This window comes from Prorops nasuta, unplaced genomic scaffold (assembly GCF_024137725.1).
Source record: "Prorops nasuta isolate Cenicafe-Biocafe unplaced genomic scaffold, Cenicafe_Pnas_1.2 PNAS00013, whole genome shotgun sequence".
NCBI lineage: Eukaryota > Metazoa > Arthropoda > Insecta > Hymenoptera > Bethylidae > Prorops > Prorops nasuta.
Genome location: NW_027116810.1, coordinates 1,559,564 through 1,585,886, shown reverse-complemented (window position 1 = coordinate 1,585,886; position 26,323 = coordinate 1,559,564). Strand labels below are relative to the sequence as shown.

Here is a 26,323-nt window from a genome sequence, read left to right as displayed (position 1 = left end):
GGCAACTGACTGAATAGTTCCGTAACTCGCGAAATATAAATGAACGATACAGCTGTTCCCGAAGGTTAATAGCATTTCGTGAAGCATGTGCCGACTATTTGCGTGATAAATTTGGATAGTCATGCTCACAATGCTACCACGCAAATAAAAAAACGCCACGGATCGCTATTACCATTTACGATGCGCTGCATAGTTTGCGGTCCGTCGAATTGCAGTAAGACAAACTTGCTGCTGAGCCTCATAGAGAGTCCGCACGGTGTGAAATTCGAAAACCTGTACGTCTACTCGAAGTCGCTGCAGCGACCGAAGTATCGATATCTGGAACAGCTTCAGTAGGACACGGAGGAAATTGGTTACTTTCAATTTTCAAACAATTGCGAGGTTGTGAACGTCGCGGATGCAAAGCCGAATTCCATTTTCATATTCGACGATGTGGCCAACGACAAGCAGGACAATATAAGGGACTACTTTTGCATGGGCAGACATTCCAACATCGATTGCTTCTATCTCTGTCAGACTTATGCGAAAATACCAAAGCATCTGATACGAGATAATGCAAACTTGCTAATAATATTTAAGCAAGATGGAATTAATCTGAAGCATATTTTCAACGATCACGTCAACAGTGATATGTCGTATGAGAAATTTCTCACATTGTGTTCGACCTGTTGGAGTTGCGATTACGGTTTCTTAGTAATAGACAAGGATAGCTCTCTGAAGAATGGTCGATATCGCAAAGGTTTCAACGAGTACACCACGATCGAGTGAATGGCCTTGAGTTTCAGTTTTGATCGACGAACGGGTCGGTCGGATCTATTAAAAACCATGTAAGTTAGATCGGTTTATAAATGTTTTAAGCAAACCCCCCTCCAAAACAGCATCGCGATGGATTAAAAATCGCTTCTGAAGAGGATCGCCAAGACGAGCGAGGTCATTCGCGACAAGCATCGTGCCTTGAAATCGGAGAAGGCGATAATGGAGAGCAGTTTGAACGAGACATTCAAGCCGATAATCGATCCATTGAAGAAACTCGTTTCGCAAACAGAGGATAGTGATAACACAAATAATAATTCGTTTATCAAATACAACGATAAATTGAGGAGGAAAGCCTACTTCACATCGACACCGCATCGAGTGGCTAAAAGAGCGAAGAATCTTAGTAGTAGTGATGAAACTATTACGAATCCATCGGATTTTATGACCGACGACGAATCTTCTATTACCGATCAATCGTCGCCCGATTAAAAAAAAAGTTTGCTTGATAAATTAAATATTGATGAAAACAAGGAACCAGGCTTGTTACAATTCGCCTTTCAACGTAATCCATTACATCCGATCCCTGCCAAGTATATTACATTACTTCTGACCGATAGGGAAAACTTCATGGTGGAAATTACAATAATATGACATTTGCAATTGTTAGTCAAATTTCAAATGATTAATTTCGAAAATATTGGTAAGGAATGATTTAAACACAAATAAATGATTATTGTATCTTATTTATTATTTTTTTCCTTCATTATAATAATAAGCTTAACTGGATCCCTCACGCCTACTTTATCGACAGTTCAAGTCAATAAACAATTAGTTTAATAAAATTCAAATGCGAAGCAAATTGAACAATCGGGCGTTTGTTGGATAATGTGCCAGTCCTAACGAGTCAAATGAACTTAAAAACACTCAAATTAGTTGAAAAATAACGCTGTACCATTGTGCCGCGTTCTTGAAGAGAGGTTACTTTTGGTTATTTCCACTTCAAGAACGCGGGACAGTGGTAAAGCGTTATTCTTCATTCGATTTGAATTTTTTTAAGCTCGATTGACTCGTTAAAATTGGCACCTTGTCATAAAGAAACCCGTTGTTGCAATTTGCCTCGCATTTGATTTTTATTAAACGAATTGTTTATTCACTTGTACTGTCGGTAAAGCACGCGTCAGGGATCCCGTTAATCATAGTCTATTAGCGATTAACTTACATTTCTAACTATTAACGACTAACTTACATTTCTAACAATGCTTGTAAGCGGATTATATTCAACAATTTTATCATGTATAATTAAACAATACACAGTAGTATTACTTGCAATATTTTTAGAATAATCCATCTCTATTTTAACGTCAATCGTGTCAGATTTAATAGATTCGTTTTGATGCGAACAATCAATGACAAAGAGAGGACCATATTCTAAGAAATTATGTAATTAAGCATTGGTTTCGATGGTGTTTCTCCAGCATAATAGGATTGGATAAATTTAACATACATATCATATAGTACAGAAAATCGTGATTTTTCAGTATCAGTATCGAATCGATCATACGGATAAAATTCAGAATTAGGATAGACTTTAATATCACGAACAAAACTATCATCGAAGTCAAGCACACTTCACCCCGCACAACCGCACACCCCTCACCACCATGTCCCAGGAACCGCCTAGCTACTACTACTAGAGTAAATTTAATCTCCAAAAAAATGTTCATATTCCTAATAGTTTGGAAGATAAACTTGAATGTGTGTTTGAGTCCCTCAATGCATCCCCTGTAACTCAGTGCATATGATACACCTATACGACATTATCACCCTTGTTTCCCTACGGTAATTACACCTGTAATCTAGTAAACACTGATTTACAGGAGAGTTCCTAGGTAACTTTTTAACACAAATCGATTCATACATTCAACTGACCAGGTAATACTTTATTCTTAATTATTTCATTTTCTCGTTCATTTTGTGCGTTTAGAGTTAGTGTTTTTTACCTCAATTGCCTCCTCAAGCTCGCTAAACTATCTTTTCGAAATTAAATCATTATTAAAAAGAAAGAATTTCAATTTAGAGATTTGACACACTAGTCAAGTTAGCGGTTGAACCACCCTATACATTACAAGATCAAACTAATAGTAGTTCTAAATAAAATTTTTTAAGCCTTATAACTTTCATCCGAAGCACATTTTGATCTACAATCTTTTGTTATCGAATTATTTAGAAGATCTGGGACTTTTTGAAACCCCTGCGTAATCAGATAAATTTGTTTATTAATATTAAGCAATTGTTTTTTCAAAAATATAATATTAAAATTTTTCTCTTACCTCAATTTTAATTTATACATAGCTCTTTAAAATATAACCAGATTATAAAATACCGTAGCAGTCCCAAATATTTCATCAGTAAAAGCATTGAACTATATGTAGTTTATATTTGGTACACATGGTAAGAGCAGCGAATATATTTGCTTGTTAAGTAGAGTGTTAGAATAACGCGAAAGAATTATAATTGCTTCTTTACTTGATTTATAATAAAAACACGGAAGCTCATACTATTCAATTTTTATTGTTCATTCTGTTCCAGAACCTATAACTGTTATAGTTGGTACTATGGATCTCTTTGTGAACAAGGGGAGCACGATCAATTTGACCTGCCTCGTCAAATATGCCCCCGAGCCACCACCGTTGATAGTCTGGAGCCATAATAAAGAGGTAACAGATAATCTATTATAGCTTTCAGCAAATGTTTTCCCCAATATCATTTTTTTTTTTTTGATAACATTTAAAATGCTCATACCCTTATTATGACTGCCATGTCTATACAACTGTATGGGCTTATAGGTTATAAGTGAAGACTAATCGTCTATAATTAGGGAAGCTAGAATTGGTTGTGTTATAGCCAAATTGGTAGTACATCCTTGCGATTCGGTAGCTTTATAAAAAGTTGATCGTAAAACAATTGCAACAAAGGTCATCAGATCAAAGTAGCATTTAATTGAAAATTATTTATTCGAAAAATAACTGCCGGAAATGTCAGTAATGTGAATGAACATAAACTTGGATATTATTTAGTTGAAACAATAATTCAACATATTATCTAATCAAATAAAGCCATCTTCTAATGCAGCTATAATCAAGCTACTGAAATAATATTGATTAACAAAACAAAGGTAGTTCTGTTCTTCAGGATTTATTATTCATTTCTGAATGAATTTGATGTCCTGAACCCAAATTCGATAACAAAATTATTGCATCACATAAGCATTTGACAATATCATACTTTTAGTCTATTTAAATAATCGAAAAATTTCGAATCGATTCACTCAACTCTATAAACGTTTTAACAATCTGAACTTTATATTTTTAACACATCTTCTTGTGGATAATTCTTAAAATGGCACGTAAAATCTTTTCAAAATTGTAACCTAAGAACCCTTTAACCACAAAATAATCACACCCAAAAATATACCAGGAACACAAATTTATTACACACACAAAACTCAAGGAGGGGTCCTCCTGCCATGCTTACGTGCAATTCTTATACGATGCACTATTGTTTATTTTTAATTTTTTCATTACAGGGAAATGGTAGGGCAATATAAAGGAAAAATAAGAAAAAAGAAAATTATTTTGCAGGGGGTGGGGGGTAAAAAGGAGTACTGGGTGGAGGAAGAAGCACTATGGGAAATCGGTTAAGGGGGTAAGAAAGTCCGGTCACTCCGACAACGAAACTTTGCCATACCGTCACTATCAGCACTGGAGCTATTAAATTACATATTATAGGACCGGAATAATCTTGAGCAATGCGCGTTCTTCAGTTTTATTCCTGTGACGATCAGCTCTTTTACAATGGAAACCGGTGAAATTTGGCGTCGGCAATATCACTACGGAGAAAACTATAACAGAAGTGAATCAAACTCCTCTTTTTTCGGTAGAGGCATAGTATGGGGGTTTACAGCGCATATGCTGGATCAAGAGACTAATTATTTTCATGGTATTGATCCGAAATACATATTCCAGCCATTCCCTTATCGATGGTATCAACTGTATCAATATATCCTTGATGGAGAATGCTGGCTGGGGCTACGCGGTAATCCTAAGCGTCAGCAGAGTTCTTAACAGACAATTCGTGATGACGTTAATGGCGAGGTAGTGGTGCGGTGCAGGAACAGACTTAATGGCGCGGTAGCCGTTGGGTGAGAACTCGGTAGGCCTGGCGCAGGACTTTCATGATCAGGGGAAACGTAACTAGGCGCAACAGTCGCGCAGCGCAGTAAGAGGACGGTAGGGGAATAAATGGAACACAGGGAACTAGGTTTAATTGGCTAGAGGGAGACAATAGTGAAGCCAGTCTGGAATTAAAATAATCCCCCACTATGCTTTTACAGACTCACCAACACGCAGAGCTGCTCAAATATTCATGAAAGCACCCTACTGCTGTCTCTTTAAATATTGCACGAATACCATTACTTCAATATGAGCATGTTTCGGAATCCTTCGTTTAGCTTAGATGTATTTCGAGTACAAGAGAGTGCGGTATAGTTGTCTCGAACCTCTCTTACTCGCAATCGATATTAGTTCGTTTATTTAGCAAACGAGTCAAGCCGAGCTAGTCGAAACTAAATCGTTTTCGACCAGCTATGAAAAAAGCTGGTCAAACTAAATATATAATAACGAAATATTTATAGGCTGCTATTGACTTCTTACATTTGTAACGTTATTCCCGTCAGTGTGAGGGGCCACTCACACTACGGGTTTTCACATTACCTTCGTCCATCCTTATTTCGGTAACAGGGCGCAGGTTGGTCAGTTCACTGGCCAACAACCCTACGTTATCATTTTGGTTATCAAAACCTATTCTTCGTACGTCTCATACGGCCCTGCGGCCTTGCATTTGGACGGTAACGACCCCTTCTCTTCAAATTTTCTATACTGCTGCTGGTTAGCGGTTAACTTCACTTTCGTTGGTAAAAGCTTGTTTCTGGTATCACTGACATCACTGTACAGCGTAGCATAATCAAAGTGGCGGAGTTGGCAACGCTGCCTGGCTTGCCCTGCTATGCCGTATAAAGCTCTCTCTCTCTCGCACTCACGCATTTAGAGCGAGATAGACGAACTACTATAGTTAATGCGTTCCATTCCCCTATCTCCGCCTAGCAGAATAGAGTATAAAGTGAAGGATCCTAAAATGCGATTCCTAAGCGCATCAAGGGACGCCATTTCTGCCGGTCATTGTACATACACGCACGTACCTACGCCGATTATTAATATTACCTTCTAATGTTTTACATTCCTAATCCTTGTGCTAATGAAATTTCTTTTCTGCCTATTTTTAAAAGGATCCTCGATAGTACCCATTTAGTTTAAAAGTCTGGGGAACAATACGCTGCAACGTTGTGGATTCTGAAGGAATCCACACGTAAGTAAATTGCCTTTCGAATTTCGCGTCGGGACTGCGCGCCACAGCGAGAGCTTAGTAACGCTGCTTCGAAGGCCTAGTAGCGCCACAGGTGAGCTTAAAACGAAGTTCGAAAGAGAAGATTCGTTCCTAATAAGCCTCGCTTGCTGAGAGGAGTGCACAGGAAAGGAAGAGGCTAAGAAGTATCTCGTGCACTAAGGTCGAGATACCAGGCATGACAGGAAAGCAAGGATCAGACCCAGAATACGAGGCCTGCTAGAAAGGAGCCTACAGGGAGTAGGAAGCCTACTTTCCTGTGGAAAAGTCAACGCAGTTCGAGATCGAAGTGCAGATAAAATAAGAAAAGCGATCAGGTACCTGAACATGTTCTATCGCGTGCGTAAAACTCTACCTCATCATGCTTAACCAGTTAGGAATGTTGTAGGAAATAAGTGAGTGTACGATCGATCCAAAGTTTCGTTGTGAGAAGTGGGAAAAGAGGCCCGTGAAAAGTAATAAGCATTTGCGGAAGGAAATTTTGATTGTAGCACCACATATATGATAGGCCGTAGAAAGAATTAGCCTTAGCTAATATTGCCAATTTTGCCAACTCGGGCGACCCATGAAGAATCTAGAGTCTCAAATGGGTAGTGAAAAATAGTTTGGGTCAGCGTAATTTTCAGCGTATAGAGAAGGAAATAGGGAACCAGACTGGCTTAGTGTAATGGCCTGGCGCCCAACGCTTTACGGAGTTAAAGCAGATAATTTCAAGCTCCGTGTCTCCGTTGTAGAAAATAAGGGCCCAAGCCTAGGAATGTCAAGTGTCGATCTCGATTTTTATTATTGTGCGTTATTCTTTTCGACTTAGCCTAATGTTCCCCTTTAGGAGGGTCAGGGGAAGGCGATAAATTGTACTGTATATCGAACCCGCTAAAAACACTTTCGTGTAAAAAAAACGGCAAGTAATTTAATCCTTTCTCTCCACAAAAATTGTAATCCCAATAAAAATCTCCCAAAAAAAACAATTATTACAGAAAATATACCCTAAACACAAACCTCCAAAAATAGTAATTCCAATAAAATATCAACAAAAAAATGTTTATAGATATTAACCCATTAACGTCCAAAATGTCAAAATTTCTTGCACGTTTTCAAAGTGATTTTTTCCTTTGTAATTGGCGTTGAAAAAATTCTTGAATCACATATTCTGATGTAAAATTGCATGCTCTTTCAGAATCCGTTGCCAGAATCATGATAAAACTCACAGGAAAAGAGATATGCTCGATTGAAACATTAAAAACACCTAAATTTTCGAAAAAAAAATTTTTAGGATTTTTTTTCGAAGTGTTACGGTGAAGATATCACCTTGCGACCGTGATCAAAGGTGATCATGGGAGTTGAAGTTTAACAGGGAATTTTTTTGTTGACCTTGAACCATCGCTTCTTTACAAAATGGCGGAAAAAACGAATTTTTTTTTTCAATCTTCATCAACTTTTTTCTCGAAATCTATGGTCTTTAGAAAAAAATTCATAAAAACAAAAATGCTTTAGAATCGCTCGAGGAACATTCTCAAATTTTTTCAGAATTTTTTGAGACAATTTTTGATTTTCCGGGAAACTTGTGAAATGGAATTTTCAAAAATGTCTCCAAAAATTCTGAAAAAATTTTAGGATGTTTCTCGACTGCTTCTAAGACATTTTTGTTCTTATGAATTTTTTTCTAAAGTCCATAGATTTCGAGAAAAAAATTGATAAATTTGAAAAAATAAAAATTCGTTTCGGCCGATGTTTTGAAAACCTATTGGTAAAAAAACGTTCTGTCTACGAAAACTCGGAAAAAATTTTACAATATTGCTCGTATGATTCTAACTTATTTTCATTCTTTTTTCAAAGACTTATAGATTCCGACAAAAATTTCATCCTTTATTTCCATTTCATTTCGGCAGATAAGCGTAATTTTTGGTCTCATGTATTCATGAATATTCGTCTTTTTTTGTTCTCTACTTTCGTATTTTTGTACGTACGGATGAGTGATAAATAAACGAAATCATTAATTTCATACATTATGTCGCGGAAACGTGTAAGATCTTCTGAATATGAATCAGATTCTTCAGATAGTGATTCAGAACGCAACGTATTGATTCCGGATCCTGACTATTCAGGTTCCGATGATTCTGGTTCCGATTTTGATTCAGATTGCGAACATGAAATACCCAATATCACTTACAATAAAGCTCGTGCAAATTATTCTGAAAAACAAGATAAACTTGAAAAAGGTCATGAATTCACTTGGATTGAGGGTGAAAAGTTACACCCTGATTCTTGTGAAGATGAAGTATTATTGTCCGAATCGCAAAAAAAGAAAATACGTAGGAGCGAACCTTTTCAATTGTTTGAAACCTTTTTTTCTATTGAAATGAAAAAATATATTATTAATGCGTGTAAAGACAATGGTTATGATCTGAAATTGAAAGATCTTGATACTTTTATTGGAATAGTTATTTTTTCTACATTCAATCCCAGAAAATCACAGAGAGATTACTGGTCATCTGATCCGTATTTATCTAATGAAGTAGTTTCTTCTGCAATGTCTCGCCAACAATTTGAAATAAAAAAATCTAAATTGAAGTTTTCAAAAAACAAAGACAAAGATTCAAATGATCGAGGATGGCGCGTTCGTTCTCTACTGAAACTTTTTCAAAATAACATCATGAAATTCGGAATATGGAGAACTGCTCTATCCGTTGATGAGATGATGGCCAAATCCTATGCAAAAACTGTTTTGAAACAATTTATTCGAGGAAAACCGATAAGATTTGGTTTGAAATTTTGGGGCTTGTGTACTTCGGACGGCTATCTACTGAATTTGGATCTTTATTGCGGCAAGAATTCTCAAATTGGAGATAAGTTATCTAAATGTGCTTTAGGTTCACGAGTAGTATTATATTTATTACAACCATTTTTTCAAATAATAAGTTATAACAAAATTTCTCAATTTCATCTGTACTTTGACAACTTCTTCACGAACATGGATTTGGTATTACATTTGAAGAAATTGCGTTTGAAATGCACTGGTACTATCAGAGATAATCGAGTCAAAGAAAAAAATGTGCTTGATAAGAAAGCTCTAAGAGGGACATATGTGGTGAAGCACGACGTAAACAGTGGCATAAATTTCATTACTATCATGGATTCGAAGCCCGTCTCAATAGCTTCAACTGCAGCAGGTGTCAATCCTCTATCTATTTCAAAAAGATACAGCGCAGAGACTAAATCTAAAATTGAAATACCTTTTCCGCAAGCTTTTCACCTATATAACAAATTCATGGGAGGTGTTGACCTGCATGACGGACATTGCAATGACATACTCCCAAGTATACGATCAAAAAAATGGACATGGGTAGTTTTTAGGAGACTTATACAGGCGTCTATTACTAATTCTCTTGTAATTTTCAATGCTGCTAACGATGGAAAGAAAAAAGTTGGAATAAAAGAGTTCACTATTTCGATATGCCAAATACTCCTTACAAAAAAGTAGTCGCAAAAGTAAAGCACATGGACGATCTAATAGTGACAAATTGAGGATTTGTTCGAATGGAAACTGTCCAATAAGAACAAGAATTTTCTGCAAAACATGTAATTTAAATGTTTGCAATAAATGTTGGCTAAAAAAGCAAACCTAAAAGTATGAATAAGTGAGGGGCAAGTGGACTCACGGAAAACAAGCACCCCGAGACGTGAGAGGCAAGGGGACTCACGGGAAAAAAGCACCCCAAAGGAGACAGAATTTTACCAGGTCCACGCCGTAGTCTCTGGGTAACGCTATGAGTAAAAAAATCTTCCTAAAATTTGCACAGAAATCGTTTTTTACCAATAGGTTTTTAGAACATAGCGGCCGAAACGAATTTTTATTTTTTCAACTTTATCAATTTTTTTCTCGAAATCTATGGACTTTAGAAAAAAATTCATAAGAACAAAAATGTCTTAGAAGCAGTCGAGAAACATCCTAAAATTTTTTCAGAATTTTTGGAGACATTTTTGAAAATTCCATTTCACAAGTTTCCCGGAAAATCAAAAATTGTCTCAAAAAATTCTGAAAAAATTTGAGAATGTTCCTCGAGCGATTCTAAGGCATTTTTGTTTTTATGAATTTTTTTCTAAAGACCATAGATTTCGAGAAAAAAGTTGATGAAGATTGAAAAAAAAAATTCGTTTTTTCCGCCATTTTGTAAAGAAGCGATGGTTCAAGGTCAACAAAAAAATTCCCTGTTAAACTTCAACTCCCATGATCACCTTTGATCACGGTCGCAAGGTGATATCTTCACCGTAACACTTCGAGAAAAAATCCTAAAAATTTTTTTTTTCGAAAATTTAGGTGCTTTTTATGTTTCAATCGAGCATATCTCTTTTCCTGTGAGTTTTATCATGATTCTGGCAACGGATTCTGAAAGAGCATGCAATTTTACATCAGAATATGTGGTTCAAGAATTTTTTGAACGCCAATTACATAGGAAAAAATCACTTTGAAAACGTGCAAGAAATTTTGACATTTTGGACGTTAATGGGTTAAATCCCTAACAAAAATACCAGGTACGCAAATATTGAGATAATTTACATTAGACAAGTAATTATATTTATTCCCAATATAAGTAACAACAAAGATAGTTATTATAGATAATAAATCTCAAACAAAAATACCGGCAACACAAAGGATTGAAATCACTTATAAATTTGACAAGTAATCAAGCGGTAACATAAAGCAATGAGATCGCATAAATTAGGCAAGTAAAGAAAGTGAATGAATAATTAATTATTACATAAGTTTTATATACGTGATACTTGCTGGGACGGGCCAAAACGTGTACAGCAGTACATATTTCAAAATACAACTATAACGAAGACATAAATATAATTTACACTTTTTGGCCTGTCCCGGCAAGTAGTAAGTTTATAAAACTTATATTATAATTAATTGTACATTCACTTTCTTTATTTGCCTAATTTATGCGATCTCATTGCTTTATGTTACCGCTTGATTACTTGTCGAATTTATAAGTGATTTCAATCCTTTGTGTTGCCGGTATTTTTGTTTGAGATTTATTATCTATATTAACTTTCTTTGTTGTTACTTTTATTGGGAATAAATATAATTACTTGTCTAATGTCAATTATCTAAATCTTTGCGTACCTGGTATGTTTGTTTGGAATTTACTATCTGTAAACATTTTTATTGTTGATATTTTATTGGAATTACTATTTTTGAAGGTTTGTGTTTAGGGTATATTTTCTGCAATAATTGTTTTTTTTTTGGGAGATTTTTATTGGGATTACAATTTTTGTGGAGAGAAAGGATTAAATTACTTGCCGTTTTTATTTTACACGAAAGTGTTTTTTGTGGGAATCTCAAAGCTTTTTGTTAATATTTGAACCAAAGACATCTTAAGAATATAATTTTTATGGTAATAAAATAAAAAGGAGTGAAACTTGTAGAGAAGGAATGTGCTTCGAATAAGAAAATTTTAATAAATAAAGATATACATTAAAATATATAAATCATAATATTTTCAACAATTATCAATTTCTTTATCAACAATGAAAAAGAAAAAGTATAATATCTTGGTTAATACAATTAAAAAATTAAAACTAAAAAACAATAAGAACTTTATATTAAATCATTTTGAATAGTTTGGTAAAGTAAAATATAATAATTTTCTAAACAAAAAATATTCGTTACGAAATTTCAATTGAAATGGCGCGATATCCAGTAAGAAAACAATTTGATAATGATAGAATCTCATTGTAAGATTGATATCATTTTTAAATAGTCGGTTCATTAGATATATTGCAGCCAAAGACGCTATATGTGCAGCCAATGTTAAGTGAAATGGCGCTTTAAATGCAGCCGTGGCAGTAATATTATTGAACATGTTATTACGATCAAGATGTAATTCATATAACATAATTCTGAGAGTTTCCGATTTGCAATTGGAATATTCGAAATTCATTTCGGATTAATCTAGCCGCAGTAATGCAACCAAAACCGAAGGCCTAGCGAAAAAATCACATGATTCTCATCATAAACATGCCGCGATTATTACACAAGGATTTCGGATTAAAATTAAAAAGTTGATAGGGGCTTAGGCTTATACCTGTCTCTATAAAATAGCTAAAATGGTTTATTGCATTTTTAAATTCGAACAGAAGAGAGAAATAATAGAAATTTCCTGAAGGTAAAATGATAAACAATTTTTAAAAAAGTAAGAAATATGCAAAATAATATAATCAAATAAGTGTAATTAACTAACTGAAATTAATAAAAGTATAATTTATTACTCATGGTTTATATTATAGCTATAACTTTTTAATTTACCTGCTAATTTGAACTTATATTTTACTTCCCTTGTTTAAAACTTATCATCTTTATGATTATTTATTGTATTTAGTTATTATTATATTTATTTAATAATATTGCAGCGCATATTTCTATTAAAAATATATCATCATATTACCTTCAATGAATTTCCACTATTTCTCATTATCTATCAAATTAATTTAATAGCATGATAAACCAATCTAGTTTGTCTATAACTACGAGCAAGCCTAAACCTTCCATCAACTTCTCAATCTCCATTCGAATCCCAATTGCGGTTAACCAGAAAAATTTAGGATAAGAATCTAGGGATCTTTTTCTTAGACGTTTCACGTCAGTTGCATCACTGTAGTTAAGTCAATTCGAATCCAAAATCCGATTATTTCAAAAACGCTCTGATGCATGTATCGATAGTTTTGATATTGAAGCCTTTGTATAGATACTCTCCTATATCGAAGAGTAAAGTATCGATATAAAAATCGATAGTATCGTCATGAAAATATCGATACTGACAAATGTCGATACAATATCGCCATCACTAGTATGCTCTCAGTATATGTATATAATACAGCTTCATACTTTTGCTTTATTGTTACTGTGTTGATGTACAAATAACATGAAAGGGACAAAGTACCTAGAGAGAGCAATTTCATTATTAGCTTTTTATTTATTCTGTATACAATTATTAAATTCGACAAACTTTTATATTAAATTTTATAAGCTTCTTGTGCTAATTTGAATGTGCAATATTTTCAACAACGTAATTTTATATAAGTTATTATATTTTTTTAAATTTATTTTAAGTATTGTACTATAAATACCTTAATAGGTTTATATAATAGCGGTAATAGCCTATTATGGATTACTCCAAATTCTAATGAGTCCAATGGACAGGTTGCTCCAGCTTGCATTTGGTAAATATTTCCATTTTACGCCATTCACCAATCGTCTACATTCACTCCGTAACATTAATTTGTTTTGGTTCACCGCATTTGTTAGATTTCTATAGTTGTAGAGGTGAATCATTGACGATTCTGTTGAGTTGTTTAGATTGGTAATATATTTAAACATATCCTTATTGAATACATAAGGGTGATTCTCTAACGGCGGGACATAGGAGATTCGTGTTAGTTGACTATAGCGCTCAGGATGATGGTATCTGAGAGCGCTAATTGGTCAATATCATGTAGTGCCAACATGAAATGGTCTGTTACCAATAGATGAATAAGAAAAATGAGACCCATTCGCCATTTTGGAGTGGAGAAGTGTTTCCATGCTAGTTGTAGCAGAAAGAGGTGTGAAATGGAAAAATGTCAAATAGTGAGGTTACTGAAGTAAAAATGGAAAATAATGAATGGAAGGTAACAATATTCGAACTTTCCATTCATCATTTTCCATTTTTACTTCAGTAACCTCACTATTTAACATTTTTCCATTTCACACCTCTTTCTGCTTCAACTAGCATGTAAACACTTCTCCACTCCAAAATGGCGAATGGGTCTCATTTTTCTTATTCATCTATTGGTAACGGACCATTTCATGTTGGCACTACATGATATTGACCAATCAGCGCTCTCAGATACCATCATCCTGAGCGCTATAGTCAACTAACACGAATCTCCTATGTCCCTCCGTTAGAGAATCACCCTATTTCCGACATAACTGCGTCGCTACTAGTATTGTAAGAATATATTGTTAGACTCTACAGTCTGTTATCAGCTATAGTCCGATTAACTATAGTCTGGTAAGAGCTATAGGCAGTTTCACTACAGGCTGGTATCCTTATCTCAGCATACTATAGTTCCTAGAGAGGATGGACAACGCGCAGGCGTTGACGGTTATATATAAGCCGTGCCTGAGAGGGCATTGTCCTCTTCCGTCTAAGGTCGTCGTTCGTCGGTAATGGCGGTGGCTTGAGAAACACGAGCACTTGTATCGGGTTTATGAACGTGCTACGTGTGGTGCGGTTAAGCACCGGTTAGTTAAATTAAATACGGCGTTGTAGTCGTACATAGTCTACGGTAAAGGTAGAATTTTAAGTGAAATAAGGTTGGGAGAAAATAAAGGAACTAAAAAGTGACTTGGACACGTGGTTCTACACTTATTTATTCTTCAGCAATCCTTACAATATCTTAACGGAAAGCGGAACAGATGTATACAACGACGCCACGCGGGAAAAACATAAACTAAAATAGTATCGTTGGCAGTACCATCGCATTCCAGAGCATTGGGTACTACCATCAAAAATCAAATATATGTATTAAACTCATAATGATTATATCGTGCTTTATTTTATATATTCTAACAGTATTCTAGATTCACAATATATGACATACATATATAGATATACTTTTACAGGTATTAAAATGGTGGCCAGTCTTCTTTACCCTCACCCTTTACCTAGCAACCCGGCAGCTTATGCTCCCTCCAGATACCTCGTACCTCCATTAATTTTTGCGTAAAAGTATGTAGTGTCATGCGTCTTTAAATGACTTGCCACGTAACATTATAGCCTGAACGCCAATCTGTTTTATCGATAATTTTGCTAGTGGAGTAGCCCGCAATCGATAACAGCTGCTGTGCAGTTAGTTGGTGGGAATTAGAATTAAGAGGAGTTTATAATTTTTATGAGATTTTCGTAAAGAGTGACCATTTTTGATACATTTAAAAGATTTTCTGCTAATACTCATTAACCTTTTAATATTTAGTTTTGCTACAACAACGACTGGTACTCGTAGTTGTTGTACTCGTTATAGTTACTAGACCACTAGGCTAAGAAGTTTTATTATAAGAATTTCATACTGAACTTTAAGTAGTGTGACTGTAAGGATTCTATTACCGGGTGGCGTGGGGGTCGGGGTTCCGCGAGAGGAGGGGAGGTAGGGGAATTGCTCCCACTCCTTAGCGGAGGGGGAAAGGGGGATTTCCCCACTCCTGGGTGGTGGGGGAAGCTCGGTGGTGGGGGAAAATTAAGCACGTGACACCCCTAGTGGTGGGGGAAAATTAAGCACTTGACACCCCTGGTGGTGGGGGGGAAATTAAGAACCTGACACCCTGGAGGTGGGGGAAAATTAAGCACGTGACACCCTGGAGGTGGGGGAAAATTAAGCACGTGTTACCTCTCGGTCACCGATCCACCAGCTAACACCCCCCTCCCTAACCACCCAAACGTGCCAGCCCTCGACGCGAGGGATAGAGAGAGAACACATATTTTAAAATTAATTTATTCTGAAAGGAATTGAGGGGACGGTTAATGACTTAATTAAAAATACACGCAGATTTTGGGAAAAAGCCTTTCGGCATAAAAAACCCACTTTATTATTTAAAATACATATTTTTCACTTCTCACAACCTTCAGTTCTTTTTTTTTTGTTTTTTATCTCTCACTCTTAACTAAGACACATTTCGAATAATTTTTTTCTAACAATCTGCAGCGAGAAAGCCGGGCTGTGCTTGCATACTTCTTCACGGGTCTCTGCGTGTTGTTGTTACTCCCGTTGCTGCTGCTCGTAATTCTATCTTGAATCAAAATGGTCCATTTCGCCTCTTCGAAATAAGGTCTACCTCAGACTCCATTTGCGCAGCTTGTGTTCCCCTGACAAAAGTCTCCGTTTGCGAAGCCACATTTCTCACCTGAGACATATTTGAAAACATATTGTTCCTTTTTTTGACATAGTAATAGCTATTTTTTTTTTTTTTAAGCAAGTTTACTTACAAAAATCAGCACCTCTTTCCTCGAAGAAGAAGAATTAGTAGGTACAGATGGAGTTTCATCCTCCTCCTTCTTTAGATTTATCATCACAATGCACCAAGTAAATCAGAAATGCAACGAATATTTAAATAAAGCAAACTTAATTGCTCCCAGGAAAAAATAACGAAGTGCTAAATCCATCAATGCCAACGATCGATTAATTTTCTATGATTTTTAATGTGTATTGAACTGTTGAAGGTTTGAGGAATGAATGCTGCTCCGCTTAAGTTATCCCGTCGAGAGAAAGTCTTTATCGGTTTTTAAAATATGAAGTTACATTTGATAAGGAGTCCATACTTTCTTAATCAAAAAAGATAAACCGTACCTTCTGTATAATCTCCGTATAGACATATTTTTTTCCTATTGTCTTATACCTATAGGTTACAATCGCAATGGAAATTCATCGTAAGCAAGAAAATCTTAGGAAATTACTCCTTCCAAGCATTGAAATTAAATACGAAAATATCGTTTTTTTCTATTGAGTTATACTGTGATAAACCTATAGGTCAATCACAATGGAAATTCATCGCAAGTAAGAAAACAATCCTTTGAAAATTATCCCTTCTAAACATTGAAATTAAATACTCTTAACATACGATAATATCGTTCAAATAAAAAGTCAGTCTGTTAAACGAAAGCTGCATAGCAGTACCACGGATGCTTGACGTATTAAGAAAAAATAAATGTGTTTAAACGCATTAAAAAAAATATAGGTGTATCAGAAACTTGTTTTTCACATAAAAAAAGGTAAGAATATATTTTTTTTTTCATTCCATTAGTGTACAATAACCGCCAGAAAAGGCGTCTTTGATGCGTTTAGGAACCTCATCCCAGGCTGTTGGTAATATGCAAGTTGGTAGAACTGATAGTATATAATTTAGTTATTTGCCTTCCCTCCGCCTATCCATTTGACAGGGAAATGCTGGGCTAGTGGAAATAAATTACACCAGCTTCTTCCGACAGAACGAGAATAGCATAAGCCTGTCCTTCTCTAAATGTATTGGTAGAAGAGAGAGGCTCTTATGTGAACTTCTACTAGAATCCAGGCGTCCGAAATCCAACGGGTAGGATTGTCGTTCTCTGTTTAGCAAATGGAGAACTCATTATGTCATTCTTCAAACAGATTCCTACGCCAATGCGACGATTTTCTAAATAATGATAGGTTGATACCACTGGACATATCTGTGCGAGTAAATTAAAGGTGTAGTAGTGAGAGCGGATCTTTAATCAAATGAGTGTAGTATTTATTATTTTGATTAAATAAGTTGTGTGTAATAATTTATAGTTATTTAATTGTTAAATAAATTTGTAGTTCATTAAATAAAAAGAAGTATAACTTAAAATTGCTCTTTTAATAAATTAATAATATTTATACACACTTGAAGGGGAATTATTTATTTGAAATAAATTTAATAAATATTTAATATGACAAAAATATAGTTTTATTAAGACCAGATCAACAGTGGTGAGTTATAAGACATAAATTTATATGGTGCAATTTTTATACTCAATATAGTATACAAAATATCATACAAAAAGATTGTATAACAACGCTATGTAATTTTTATTTTTCCAGGCATTAAAGTATAACAGTAATAGTTGTATAGTATATTGCATTAATATACCAATCTAGTCAACGCAGAGGATATATAATTACCAAGCACAATCTTTCTAACATAAACACTCTCATTAAGACTTCAAACACACTAATAAGGCAGTATCAATACATGATGTTATAAATATCTATAATATACTAACTATGTCTTTAAAAGATCAATATATATATATTTGCATTATTAGATAAGTATAATACTATTGTACACTGTATATATAATTTATTTAAATATGATTCTTTGTTATTTTTCTATATTACAGGTTCTTTTTGGAAAAAATAATCAAGGCAGTGAAACAAATTTAATGAAACAACATTAATATAAGACCTAGTAATTAAGATATTACTGAGGAGAAAATATGATTAATGTGCTTATAGTTATTCTACATTGACTATCTATGCCTGATGAAATATGAAAGAAAAATAAATATTTAAGCTTGAAAACTTTTCAAAAATGATAAAATAGCAATGGTGATTTCTTCATCAACAAGAAATTATACTGGTTTCATGAATGTGAATATTTTCATAAAACAGTCAAATTATGGACCCATCTTCTCCTCATCTCGGGTCACGTCAAGTGCTCACACTGCTCACTAATTCTTTTCCAACTTATTGCCTTGAATGTTTCAAATCACCTGCAGGAATTAAGCAATATGAGACAGAAGCAATATGTGTAATTGAGGTATTATTTAAATTACGCTTTATGCTCACCACTATGTGGTATGTATGTACTAAAAACTATATTTATCACCTATGAATATTTAGGGCCATTAATATTGGAAAAGTTGCAATTTTATATCCAAGCCTGCCTGCACTTTGGAATGATGATGCAGAAGGCAGAAGAAATTTGTCCATCGATTCTAAACTGCAGCATCTTCCCAGATTCTGATAGAAGATCCAACAGAATACATTGCTCATCTCTTGTCCAGAATAAGCTGACCAATTATTATCCATGTATATTTAACGTTAATCTTGATACGTCACCTACAATATTTATGTAATGTTAAACAAAATTAATTCATCTGTAATTGAAGTACTTCTTAAAAGACACTATGCTCACCATTAAATATTATATGTTAAAAGCTATTTTATTTCCTTTAAATATTTAGGCCCTGTATTATTGGAAGAGTTGCACTTTTATATTCAAGCATGCCTGATGAGGCAGAAGGCAATGAAGCTCGTATGCTCGTCATCTTTAAACATTTATTACGCCCCCAGTAAAGTTAAAAAGTTTACAGTGTTGAAGTAAGTTTCTAGGAGGAAGATACAGAGAATAAGAAAAATTCGTTCATCAACGGAGCATTGTTTCTGCTTCATGAATTTGAATATCTTCACATTAAAGTGATAAGAGGATCCTCTGCTTATCTTAAGTCACTTCAAGTACTTACTAATTCTTTTCCAGCGAAATGCAATGAATTTATTACCTCGCCTGTAAGATTTAAGTAATGAAGTACATACGTAAGTTCATTTGCAAATAAGGTATTATTTAAAAGACATTATGCTCACCACTAATGTTATATTCTAAAAACCATATCTTTCTCTCCTTTCATTATTTAGTATTATTAAAAATGAAAGACTATCGGTACATTCAATCATGAAAATCTACACAATGAAACAATGAATTTAAATTTAATACTTCGAAAGGAAGATATAGCTCTTTCATGAATTTTGGGTAGTATTTTAAAACATCCGGCTGCATTTATTATTTATTTTTAACCACGTCAAATGCTCAACAAATTTTGTTATCAGATTTCCATTAATCTTGTGACGTTATCTACATGAATTAATCAATAATAAAATACAAATGTATATAAATTGCAATTAATATATTATGTATGCTTACCGCTCAATTGATAAATGCTAAACTTCTTATTTTCATTTGTACTGACTATTTAGGTCCAGTAATTAAAATGTAATAGACTTACAGAATTGAAATATGTAAAAATCTATCAAATATCATCTAATTAAAAGTACATGGAAAAGGGAATTGTAATTTATATATTAAATGATAAATATCCCTTCCATGCATTTTGATAATACATTTTGATAAAGCGAATGACATCTACTCAGCTCAGATAAATAAACCAGCCATAAGATTTCTTTTTCATGCATCTTTCTGCACATTGTTCACAGAGTATAGTCACCTGCATAAATGAAGCAACTGTATTAAGGCAGACACATACACACATTTATTATAATTACCATAATATTTGACAGATATAAGATATTCACCCTTGGTATAAGAAGCCAAGTTCTTATTTTGCGCTTTGAATATGCAGGTCCTTTAAATAGTAGAATATTTGCATAATTCCTGCATGCAAATCTGTCAAGTTTAATTTATATTAAGATAAACTAAAGGGCTTTAAATTTATATAATAAGTTACGAATGTATTTTTCATGAAGATAAATAGCTTTTAAAGAAGCCAAGGATACCTTCTGCTAATTGTAGATGAAGTCCAATCCCAAAAATTCACTTCTTTCTACCTCTCAGGTTGATGATAGATTAGCCACCTGTAGAACTAAATAGGCAGAATTAATCGAAGGGTAATTTATAATTATTTTATTACTTAAAAGAGACTCAGTATTTTTACCATTAGTATATGAAGCTAGCTTTTAATTTTTCTATTAGATTAAACAGGCCCAGTAATTATATAGTGGATTATTTGCAATATTCCATATGTTAAGTATTTATCCACTGTATTAACCCAGTTAAAAGATAGGACGTATTTAAAATTAATAAATTTCCAATATAACCACGTTGTAAATAATGGATACAAAATTCTGAAAAAAATTAGAGAATCATTTTTTGATAAAGAGTACAAGATCTGAGAATATCAACAAAATTTGGGATGCGCTTCTGTAAACCAGTTCCCGAATTGTTGGAATTACTCATATATATATATATATATATTATGTTTTAAAATATTTATAATAAGTTTTTATAATGATATTTAATTATAACAAGTGCATGTAATATGTTTAATTATTAAAAATATATTAATATTTATAAAAATATTTTTTATTGATTTAACTTATAAAAATATATATTTTTTATTAATATTGACAGAAATATATATTATGAAAATTTATATATTCAAATCTTATCCAATCAGAAGCTTTAACGAATCATTTGAAAATCTTATCACCACATACTTGATCAAAATAAGTACTGTAACGGTATAATATTGTTTAAATATTTCGCGTATTAAATTATATTAATATATTTATAGCTTAGAATGTTATATCGTAATATTTTAATTATATATTTATTAATATGAACATTATTTATAATGTTAAATTTTTCATTAAAAATTAATCAATCGGAAGGAAACTTTTTTTTATAAAAGTGTAGATAAGACGGCGACAGTGTTGAACGTGACCAGTTTATCTTTTGTTCAATTAATTTCTCGTAAACGATAATAAACTTATTACATGCATTGATATGGCCCCTATTATCAAATCAAGTTTAAGGGGTAGGATAGTGGGTCAGTGGGAGGCCGGAAAAACTCCGCAAGAAATCGCAAGAGCTACGGGTGTCAGCGAAAAGACAGTTCATCACTGGATCGCCAAGTTCCGAGAAGGTGGTAACGATGTTCTGGAGGATCATCGAAAAAACAATAAGAGACCATTGGGTTCAACAGTGCAGCAGGACCAATCCCTTGTCCAGTATATTGCTCAAAACCCTTTCGGTACAGTGGCCGATGCTATTTACGAAACGTCTTTCCCGTTGTCAAATACCACGGGACGGCGACGACTTCATGCAGCCCACATAAACTGCTACCGACCTGCCCGCAAAATCCTATTAAATGACAGCCACAGAGAGCAAAGAGTTGCTTTTGCTCTTGAAAACTTATCTACGAGGCAAGAAACATGGGAAACGACCATATGGACGGATGAAAAAGTGTTCGTTTCAAACGTTGACAGTCGTTATCATGTTTGGCGGCCTGACAATTCCCGGTTGAACCCTGAATACGCCGTCGAGAGAGAACGATCTGGGCGAATCACGTGTGGCGTTTGGGGATGGATTTCGGGAGAAACCATAGGTGAACTGGTGGAAATCCTCCTAAAATGTCCTCTGCAGACTATATCACGATTCTAGAAGAAGTACTTCTTCCTGGCGTTCGTGCAGTGTATTCTGCAGAAGATATGCCATTGATCCGACTAGTGCAGGATAATTCCGGAGTCCATACCTCACATAAAACACGTGAATGGTTAGGGGATCATCCAGAAATTCATGTGGTGCAATGGCCAGCTAAGAGCCCTGATCTCAATCTGATTGAGAATGTCTGGGCTCGTATGTGCAACATGTGGGTCCCTCCAAGAGTAAGAACCAGAATGGCGGTTTTGGATAACGCACAGAAGGTGTGGGAAGGGCTCCGTAGCGAGCCAGAATTTTTGAAAAACTTGGTTCAGTCGATTCCCAATAGGCTTAACCAAGTGATTGAAAGAAATGGATTCTGGACGGATTATTAAATTTGTATACGCAAGTAATAAATCATTTTCATTTATTCGAAAAACGTTTAAAATTTATTTTAATTATAAATACCATATCATACTTTTCCATTTAGTAACAAAATGTTGTAATACAATGTTAAATTTCATGACAATATTATCAAGACTGCATCTTCGAGATAGAACTTAATTCCTTTATTATTATACATCTATTGCTAATATTTTTATAAACATTAAAAATCTTTCAACGGAAATTGATAAATACACAGTCGCAGTGAATATTTAATCCAGACAAAATAAAGTGATCATATTGTCTCTCAAATAATATGGAAATTATAAATTATCCTTGGATTAATAAATCATCATTTTTGCAGGTAGCTATAAACCTGTGGTTAAACTGGTAGAAGGTGGAAGAAAACATCTTCAGAACTTCACTTCATCTTAGAAGAAAATAAGGGTACTATTTGATTTTTTTCAATGACTATCTAAATTAATAAAGGAGTATTTCTGAACTGAAATAATGTGAAAATTGTAATAACCTCTTTTAACTGGGTTAATACAGTGGATAAATACTTAACATATGGAATATTGCAAATAATCCACTATATAATTACTGGGCCTGTTTAATCTAATAGAAAAATTAAAAGCTAGCTTCTTATACTAATGGTAAAAATACTGAGACTCTTTTAAGTAATAAAATAATTATAAATTACCCTTCGATTAATTCTGCCTATTTAGTTCTACAGGTGGCTAATCTGTCATCAACCTGAGAGGTAGAAAGAAGCGAATTTTTGGGATTGGACTTCATCTACAATTAGCAGAAGGTATCCTTGGCTTCTTTAAAAGCTATTTATCTTCATGAAAAATACATTCGTAACTTAATATATAAATTTAAAGCCCTTTAGTTTATCTTAATATAAATTAAACTTGACAGATTTGCATGCAGTAATTATGCAAATATTCTACTATTTAAAGGACCTGCATATTCAAAGCGCAAAATAAGAACTTGGCTTCTTATACCAAGGGTGAATATCTTATATCTGTCAAATATTATGGTAATTATAATAAATGTGTGTATGTGCCTGCCTTAATACAGTTGCTTCATTTATGCAGGTGACTATACTCTGTGAACAATGTGCAGAAAGATGCATGAAAAAGAAATCTTATGGCTGGTTTATTTATCTGAGCTGAGTAGATGTCATTCGCTTTATCAAAATGTATTATCAAAATGCATGGAAGGGATATTTATCATTTAATATATAAATTACAATTCCCTTTTCCATGTACTTTTAATTAGATGATATTTGATAGATTTTTACATATTTCAATTCTGTAAATCTATTACATTTTAATTACTGGACCTAAATAGTCAGTACAAATGAAAATAAGAAGTTTAGCATTTATCAATTGAGCGGTAAGCATATATAATATATTAATTGCAATTTATATACATTTGTATTTTATTATTGATTAATTCATGTAGATAACGTCACAAGATTAATGGAAATCTGATAACAAAATTTGTTGAGCATTTGACGTGATTAAAAATAAATAATAAATGCAGCCGGATGTTTTAAAATACTACCCAAAATTCATGAAAGAGCTATGTCTTCCATTCGAAGTATTAAATTTAAATTCATTGTTTCATTGTGTAGATTTTCATGATTGAATGTACCGACAGTCTTTCATTTTTAATAATACTAAATAATGAAAGGAGAGAAAGATATGGTTTTTAGAATATAACATTAGTGGTGAGCATAATGTCTTTTAAATAATACCTTATTTGCAAATGAACTTACGTATGTACTTCATTACTTAAATCTTACAGGCGAGGTAATAAATTCATTGCATTTCGCTGGAAAAGAATTAGTAAGTACTTGAAGTGACTTAAGATAAGCAGAGGATCCTCTTATCACTTTAATGTGAAGATATTCAAATTCATGAAGCAGAAACAATGCTCCGTTGATGAACGAATTTTTCTTATTCTCTGTATCTTCCTCCTAGAAACTTACTTCAACACTGTAAACTTTTTAACTTTACTGGGGGCGTAATAAATGTTTAAAGATGACGAGCATACGAGCTTCATTGCCTTCTGCCTCATCAGGCATGCTTGAATATAAAAGTGCAACTCTTCCAATAATACAGGGCCTAAATATTTAAAGGAAATAAAATAGCTTTTAACATATAATATTTAATGGTGAGCATAGTGTCTTTTAAGAAGTACTTCAATTACAGATGAATTAATTTTGTTTAACATTACATAAATATTGTAGGTGACGTATCAAGATTAACGTTAAATATACATGGATAATAATTGGTCAGCTTATTCTGGACAAGAGATGAGCAATGTATTCTGTTGGATCTTCTATCAGAATCTGGGAAGATGCTGCAGTTTAGAATCGATGGACAAATTTCTTCTGCCTTCTGCATCATCATTCCAAAGTGCAGGCAGGCTTGGATATAAAATTGCAACTTTTCCAATATTAATGGCCCTAAATATTCATAGGTGATAAATATAGTTTTTAGTACATACATACCACATAGTGGTGAGCATAAAGCGTAATTTAAATAATACCTCAATTACACATATTGCTTCTGTCTCATATTGCTTAATTCCTGCAGGTGATTTGAAACATTCAAGGCAATAAGTTGGAAAAGAATTAGTGAGCAGTGTGAGCACTTGACGTGACCCGAGATGAGGAGAAGATGGGTCCATAATTTGACTGTTTTATGAAAATATTCACATTCATGAAACCAGTATAATTTCTTGTTGATGAAGAAATCACCATTGCTATTTTATCATTTTTGAAAAGTTTTCAAGCTTAAATATTTATTTTTCTTTCATATTTCATCAGGCATAGATAGTCAATGTAGAATAACTATAAGCACATTAATCATATTTTCTCCTCAGTAATATCTTAATTACTAGGTCTTATATTAATGTTGTTTCATTAAATTTGTTTCACTGCCTTGATTATTTTTTCCAAAAAGAACCTGTAATATAGAAAAATAACAAAGAATCATATTTAAATAAATTATATATACAGTGTACAATAGTATTATACTTATCTAATAATGCAAATATATATATATTGATCTTTTAAAGACATAGTTAGTATATTATAGATATTTATAACATCATGTATTGATACTGCCTTATTAGTGTGTTTGAAGTCTTAATGAGAGTGTTTATGTTAGAAAGATTGTGCTTGGTAATTATATATCCTCTGCGTTGACTAGATTGGTATATTAATGCAATATACTATACAACTATTACTGTTATACTTTAATGCCTGGAAAAATAAAAATTACATAGCGTTGTTATACAATCTTTTTGTATGATATTTTGTATACTATATTGAGTATAAAAATTGCACCATATAAATTTATGTCTTATAACTCACCACTGTTGATCTGGTCTTAATAAAACTATATTTTTGTCATATTAAATATTTATTAAATTTATTTCAAATAAATAATTCCCCTTCAAGTGTGTATAAATATTATTAATTTATTAAAAGAGCAATTTTAAGTTATACTTCTTTTTATTTAATGAACTACAAATTTATTTAACAATTAAATAACTATAAATTATTACACACAACTTATTTAATCAAAATAATAAATACTACACTCATTTGATTAAAGATCCGCTCTCACTACTACACCTTTAATTTACTCGCACAGATATGTCCAGTGGTATCAACCTATCATTATTTAGAAAATCGTCGCATTGGCGTACGAATCTGTTTGAAGAATGACATAATGAGTTCTCCATTTGCTAAACAGAGAACGACAATCCTACCCGTTGGATTTCGGACGCCTGGATTCTAGTAGAAGTTCACATAAGAGCCTCTCTCTTCTACCAATACATTTAGAGAAGGACAGGCTTATGCTATTCTCGTTCTGTCGGAAGAAGCTGGTGTAATTTATTTCCACTAGCCCAGCATTTCCCTGTCAAATGGATAGGCGGAGGGAA

General features: G+C 33.5%; 1 protein-coding gene across 1 annotated transcript in view; it reads left to right on the top strand.

Moving 5' to 3' along the window:
• The window catches only part of LOC136778035 (zwei Ig domain protein zig-8-like), an 845,250-nt gene that overhangs the window by 457,486 nt on the left and 361,441 nt on the right, over positions 1 to 26,323 (top strand). The window contains exon 4 of the mRNA XM_066734646.1: positions 3,346 to 3,473. Coding sequence (XP_066590743.1) covers positions 3,346 to 3,473 — 128 coding nt within the window. The remainder of the gene's footprint in view (positions 1 to 3,345; positions 3,474 to 26,323) is intronic.